The 7,500-nt window shown below is 48.8% G+C and overlaps 1 protein-coding gene across 1 annotated transcript in view; it reads right to left on the reverse strand.

Annotated features, from left to right (window-relative positions):
• Positions 1-7,500, reverse strand: part of tbc1d22a (TBC1 domain family, member 22a) — a gene marked incomplete at its 3' end in the record, with an annotated part of 77,800 nt that overhangs the window by 49,117 nt on the left and 21,183 nt on the right. Inside the window, 1 exon segment of the mRNA XM_084448024.1 lies at positions 1,195-1,270. Within this exon segment, the coding sequence (XP_084304150.1) occupies positions 1,195-1,270 (76 nt within the window).

Consider the following 7,500-nt stretch of genomic DNA (forward strand, 5'->3'; position numbering starts at 1 on the left):
TCTCTCTCTCCCTCCCTTTCTCCTTCATACCATACCTCCGTCTATTCTCCTATCATCATCATATCCATGACGGCCATCATCACGTTCTGATTGGTCAGTACTGTTGCGGCAGGGCGGTGGGTGTGGCCAGGTGTCCCCTCCCTCACCTTGCTGTGTCGGCACATTCTAACGCCTCGTGCGAGTAAAGTGATCCAGCGATCGTTACCGGCTGAAATTAGAGACTATCCCATATCAGCTGGTGTGGTGATGTCGTCACTGTTGCTGGTCGAATATGGGGCCACTTGGCTGAGTCATCAATACACGCACAAGCGCAAGCAAATACACACAAGCACATTAACACACACACACCCGCACACACACACACACACACTCAAACACACACCCCACATGCTCACATAGACACAAGAGCATGCATACATACACACGCCACACCTAAACACTCCGACTAGCCTGCTGCAGTAGCATACAGACACTTGAAGCTGGTGAAGGCTAGCATGTTTACCAGGCAGAGGTGGAAGCAGTTCAACAACATGTGTTGGCAGCTGTTGTCTGAGCGCCACAGTGTGTAATTAGTATTGTAATTAGCTGAGTTTGAGTGCAGCCACATGTGACACTGTCATCCTCGCCTGAGCTCCCCAACACCAGAGTTCTACAGCAAGGGCTCTGAAAGTTCTAGAAGCTCTGAAAGTTCCAGAAGCCCTGAATCTTGTGAAAGTTCTAGGAGCTGGGAAAGTTCCAGAAGGTCTGAAAGTTGTAGAAACTCAGAAATTGTTAAAAGTTGTGGATGTTCCAAGATTCTGTCAACCTTGCCTGTGACCTGGAGTATCTCTCCTCTCCTCCCCTCTCTCATCCCCTGCTCACTGGCTAAATATAGACCTCCTGGGCTTGGTGGAGAGAGAGAGTGAGAGAGAGAGAGAGAGAGAGAGAGAGAGAGAGAGAGAGAGAGAGAGACGGATGGAGGAGAGAGACTGGGGGAAAAGTGGAGAAATGGAGAGACAGGGACAGAGATTGAAGGGAGAATGGAAGGAGAGAGAGAGAGAGAGAGAGAGAAGTGGAGTGGAAGGGAGAGGAGGAGGAAGAGGGTGAGGAGGAGGAGGCAAGAAGGTATGGGACACAGAGCAGTAGAAGAGAGGAGAGAAGGATGAGTGTCTACTCCCAATGGATGAGAGGAGAGAGGGATGAGTGTCTACTCACCGTCAATCCTGCTGACCAGCTCCTCCAGGGCCTTCACCTTCCTCTGGATCCCGGGCTGGGCAAATGTGTAGTTGTCCTGTAGACAGACACACAGACACACACACACACACACACACACACACACACACACACACACACACACACACACACACACACACACAGTGAGACTTACATTGCACAGAACTCAGACACAAACACACGTGTTCTCCCACGCACCCCCTGACTTTGTGTGCAGTATTGAGCAAGAGTTGAAGCCAGAAGAAGCCATGTAATACAGACAGACAGAGACATTAGGCTAACTGACACACAGAGCATTAGGCTAACCGACATACACAGAGCATTAGGCTAACTGACACACAGAGCATTAGGCTAACCGACACACACAGAGCATTAGGCTAACCGACACACACAGAGCATTAGGCTAACCGACACACAGAGCATTAGGCTAACTGACACACAGAGCATTAGGCTAACCGACACACACAGAGCATTAGGCTAACCGACACACACAGAGCATTAGGCTAACCGACACACACAGAGCATTAGGCTAACCGACACACACAGAGCATTAGGCTAACCGACACACACAGAGCATTAGGCTAACCGACACACACAGAGCATTAGGCTAACCGACACACAGAGCATTAGGCTAACTGACACACAGAGCATTAGGCTAACTGACACACAGAGCATTAGGCTAACTGACACACAGAGCATTAGGCTAACTGACACACACAAAGCATTAGGCTAACCGACACACAGAGAGCACTTGCGCGCACGTAAAGTTACACATTTTTGCACGACACATGTTGCTACGCAAGGATGCGTAGCTTGCGTAGCTCGCGCTAGCGTAGCTTGCGTTGACTATGAATGGGCCCTTAGGTTAACAGACACAGAACATTAGGCTAACTGACACACAGACAATTAGGATAACTGACACACAGAGCATTAGGCTAACTGACACACAGAACATTAGGCTAACTGACAGAGCATTAGGCTAACTGACACACAGAGCATTAGGCTAACTGACACACAGAACATTAGGCTAACTGACAGAGCATTAGGCTAACTGACACACAGAGCATTAGGCTAACTGACACAGAGCATTAGGCTAAAAGACAGAGCATTAGGCTAACTCACATAGAGTCAGTGAAAGAGACAGACAGTAGCCATGTCTCCATCCACACGTTTTATGTGAATTAAGTTATATCGAATTAAAAATGCCTCATGGAAACAGTAAAATTCGATTAAAAATCATGAAAATCTTCAAAAAGTTTGTACTGTCGATCTCATCAGATTTTCTCTTGTTCGATAAAAGTCTTTTGTGATAAATGCTTTATCCGATTTAAAGCTCTAGATGGAAACGCACGTTCACCGGCTTTATTCGCATTCATATTTTTAGCGATCCTCACACAATTCGATTGACAAGTGGATGGAAACATGGCTAGTGAGAGGAAGCAACAGAAGCAGAGAGAGAGAGACAGAGGGAGGGAGGGAGTCAGGGAGGGAGGGAGGGAGGGGAGTGAAAGCTAACAACAGACAGTTAAACACTGCTCTGTACCTTAGAGAGATAGTGGTCCCAAGTGTATGTGCTAGACACACATCTCCCTCTCCCCTCCTCTCTCTCCCCTCACTTCATCTCCCTCTCTCCATTTCTACTAGACACCCACATCCCTCCGTCCTCCATCTCAGATGTTCTGGTCTTTGTTCTGGTCTCTGTTCTGGTCTCTGTTCTGGAGTTCTAGCCCGCTCTCTGCGTCAGCAGATCCGACTGCCATCTCTCTCCCGAGTCTGAGCCCTGGAGAGAAAACCATCTCTCCATCTATCTCTCCATCTCCCTCTCTCCATCTCTCTCTCTCCATCTCTCTATCTCTCCATCTCCCTCTCTATCCCTCTCTCTCCATCTCCATCCTAGTATGTGTGAAAACCTACCTGTCTACAATCAATCTGATTTCTCTCTCCATCTCTGTCTCTCCATCTCTCTATCTCCCTCCCTCTCTGTCTCTCCATCTCTCTATCTCCCTCTCTCTCCATCTCTGTCCCTCCATCTCTCTATCTCCCTCTCTCTCCATCTCTGTCTCTCCATCTACAGTCAAGCCGGAAAGTCTGCACCCTCCTGTCACCCTCCACGTTTTATTACATTACAGACTTATTCACAACAGGTTCAGTTTATATCTCAAAATTCTACACAAAATAGCCCATAATGACAAAATTAAAAAACAGGTTTTTAGACATTTGTGCTAATTTATTAAAAATCAAAATCTAAAATCTCATACGTAAACAAGTGTGCACATCGTTTGATATGACACCCAAAAGTGAGCTGTTGTGGATTTGGTTTCCACGGATACGTCGTGAGATGTGAAGCATGGCGGTGGCAGCATCGTGATGTGGGGATATTTCTCAGCAGTGGGAACAGGGCAGCTAGTCCTCATAGAGGGGAAGATGAATGCAGCTAAGTACATCGAAATCCTTGAAGAAAGCCTGCTCCAGAGCCCTCTGTACCTCCGACTGAGGCGAAGGTTTACCTTCCCACACCATGACCCGAAGCACACAGCCAAGAGAACAAAGGAGCAGCTTCGGAGAAAGTTGTGAATGTCCTGTCAGAGAATGTGGGAGAAAGTCTGTATATATGGAGCCTCAGCCAAAGCCCAGACCTGAATTCAATGGAACATTTGTGAAAAGAGCTAAAAATGACTGCGCCAACGCTCCCTATCCAACACGGAAGGGGCAAAATTCTCCAACAAACAAGTGTGCCGAGCTCATAGCTTCTTTCCCAAGACGCCTTGAAGCTGTAATCGCTGCCAAAGATGCATCAATCAAGTATTAGGCTAAGGGGGTGTACAGATACTGTATGTAACCGCTAAATAACCTATTTTTGTCAATAAAATAAAATTGCATATTTTCAAAAAACCTGTTTTCCCTTTGTCATTAGTGTCTGTTGTGTGTGTAGATGTTTGAGGCAAAAAAAGAACTCAATCTATTGTTGAATGAGTCGGTAACGTAATAAAATGTGGAGAAGGTGAAAGGGGTGTGCGGACTTTCCGGCTTGACGCCCCATCTTTCTCTCTCCATCTTTCCATCCCTCTCTCCATCTGTCTCTCTTTCCATTTCTCTCCATCTCTCTCCCTCTATCCCTCCGTCTCCCCCTCTCTATCTCTCCATCTCTCCCTCTATCCCTCCCTCTCCCCCTCTCTATCTCTCCATCTCTCCCTCTATCCCTCTCTCTCCCTCCCTCTCCCCCTCTCTATCTCTCCCTCTATCCCTCTCTCTCTCTCCCTCCCTCTCCCCCTCTCTCTCTCTCCCTCTATCCCTCTCTCTCTCCCTCTCCCCCTCTCTATCTCTCCATCTCTCCCTCTATCCCTCTCTCTCCCTCCCTCTCCCCCTCTCTATCTCTCCATCTCTCCCTCTATCCCTCTCTCTCTCCCTCCCTCTCCCCCTCTCTATCTCTCCATCTCTCCCTCTCTCTCTCCCTCCCTCTCCCCCTCTCTATCTATCCATCTCTCCCTCTATCCCTCTCTCCCTCTCTCTCTCTCTCCCTCCCCCTCTCCATCTCTCGCTGTCTCTCCCTCCCTCCCTCTCTCCTCTCTGGGTTCTATATGAGACATCCAGCCCAGACTGGCGCCTTTGTGTGAGCTTCTATCAGCGAGGTAAACAGGCTGGGCAACAAAGACCTCGGGTGGGAGAGTGTGTGTGTGTGTGTGTGTGTGTGTGTGTGTGTGTGTGTGTGTGTGTGTGTGTGTGTGTGTGTGTGAAAGCATACAGAGACATCAACAGATAACCTGAGGACAACACCGAGGGCAACTTGTCCTCTCTATAGTACTGCTTGCTGTGTGTGTGTGAGTGTGTGAGTGTGTGTGTGTGTGTGTGTGTGTGTGTGTGTGTGTGTGTGTGTGTGTGTGTGTGTGTGTGTGTGTGTGTGTGAGAGTGAGTGTACTAGAGTGAAGGTGTGTGTGTGTGTGCATGCTTGTACTAGAGTGAAGATTAATTTATTTCGAGCTGCCAACTTGAAATGATTGGATGGCTCACCTGCAAGCGACCTACCTGCCGGGAAAGTGTCTATGTGTTTATCCAGTATGTCTCCGCCATTTTGGCTCAACAGTGTGAATATGAGGTCAATGATGACCCAAGCTGAGATAATGAGATACATTACTTGGAGCCACAATCAGTTCTGCTGAATAATGCATTCAGCTCAGTAAGGCCACTTCAAATCAAACTGTGATATCACCACATGCTTTATTTGATCGAGTTTTGAAGAGTTTGACATTTGCCCACATTTAAACACACCCGACGGATCCGCCCTCAGAAATATTGACAGATTAATTTCAGACCAATCACAGGCCATCAAGGAAATGTTCTACTGATGCTGATGACTCTAAAACGTTCAAAACTATAAGAAGTCCATCCTTGAAGAGCACCCACCAGAGAAGATGATATTGTTCTTTAAAACGGTACGTTGCCGCAGAAATGTTGAAAGCGACATCCGGTCGTCTCTGCTTTGTCCGCGCGTGCTCCCGGGAGGCGCACGCCGCTCTTGGGGTCGATGCTAGAGCGGATCATCCGGGGGGACGGGAACTCTACAGGTACATGTCATCGAACGCTCACGGCGGAGTCGTTTCAAGTGATAGTGGCCCTGCATTGAGCAGCTACTCCAACCATTTGGCAGCCCGGGCGTGGCGCTGGCAGCGGGCGTTGAGCGAATCCCCCCCCCCCCCGCGAGCCCCCGAGCGAGCGTGCCTGAGCAGCTCCGGAGCCCGCCCACTCATCGCCGTCTGAGTAGCTCCTCTCCTGGGTCCGATTTTGTAAATCCGTGCCCACGTCTGAGCCAGTAGCTGCCTAGTGCTGTGATTAGTTGATGTGTAGCGGAGTCCCCTCCCCCCTCTCTCTCCGGACCATCCGTTCTAGCATCAACCCTCTCTCGGCAGGCATGTGAGGCTTAGACAGCTGGCGGACGGTAGGGCGTCCGCTAGCTAGGTTAAAGTTAGCGCTGAGTGATTACACTAAACAAGCTTGCTGCTTGCCGTTTGTACAGCCTAGCATAGCTCCCGCTGCCAAGCTAATGTCCAGCTCTCCAGGTCGTTCAGCCGTCTGGCCTTAGCCTGACTCTCACAATGAGTTCCAGGTTCATTCCCTGGCATTATTCAGTCTGAACAGGCTCCCATTGCAGCTGTTTTCAGAGATGGGCGTGGCCGGAGGAGGCCTCAGCGATTGGTTCATCCCGTAACCATCACGTTGCGCACATTATTTCCGTCATCGCATTCAATGGACGCTGATTGGCCTGGTTGGAATTCCAACGGAGAAATCACTCGGGATGAGATCATTTTCAGACCCTAAATTGCATTTCAAAAATTCAGATTCAGTTTCAAACTCCACTTACACAATTTTTTTTTTATTTATTTTTTTTTTTTTACTTGCCCTGGGCAATCGTTAGTGTCAATGCTTGACTGAGTGTGTGTGCACTGGAGAGAGTGTGTGAATGTGAATGTGTGAATGTGTGTGACTGTGTGTGTGTGCACTGGAGAGAGTGTGTGAATGTGAATGTGTGAATGTGTGTGACTGTGTGTGTGTGCACTGGAGAGAGTGTGTGAATGTGAATGTGTGTGACTGTGTGTGTGTGCACTGGAGAGAGTGTGTGAATGTGAATCTGTGAATGTGTGTGACTGTGTGTGTGTGCACTGGAGAGAGTGTGTGAATGTGAATTTGTGAATGTGAATGTGTGAATGTGTGTGTGTGCACTGGAGAGAGTGTGTGAATGTGAATGTGTGTGACTGTGTGTGTGAGCACTGGAGTGTGGGAGCGAGTACCTATGAATGTGTGTGTGTGTGTGTGTGTGTGTGTGTGTGTGTGTGTGAGAGAGAGAGAGAGAGAGAGAGAGAGAAAGCAAGAGACAGAGTAAGTGAGTGAGTGTGTGTGTGTGTGTGTGTGCGTGTGTGCGCGTGTGTGTGTGTGTGTGTGTGTGTGCGCATGTATGTGTGTGTGTGTGTGTGTGTGTGTGTGTGCATACTGGAGTGAGTGTGAGGGAGTATATGAGTGACAGCTTGGGAGTGTGATTAACTAGCTCACCGGGCAGCAACATGTACAGCTGTCAATAAGACACAGAACAGACACAGTCAGACAGAAATAACTGCCCCATCCTCCCCCCTGCCTTCCTCTCCCAGGCACCGTTCCCCCTAGACCTCCCTCTCTCCTCTCCCTCCCTCCCTCCCTCTCTCCTTCCCCCTTTCCTCTCCCTCCATGATTCTCTCGGTTACCCCGTCTCTCTCCCCTCTCTCCCCTTCCTCTATCTGTTTAATGCATCATACAAATGCA

The sequence above is a fragment of the Borostomias antarcticus genome, assembly GCF_949987555.1.
Source record: "Borostomias antarcticus genome assembly, chromosome: 13".
Classification (NCBI taxonomy): domain Eukaryota; kingdom Metazoa; phylum Chordata; class Actinopteri; order Stomiiformes; family Stomiidae; genus Borostomias; species Borostomias antarcticus.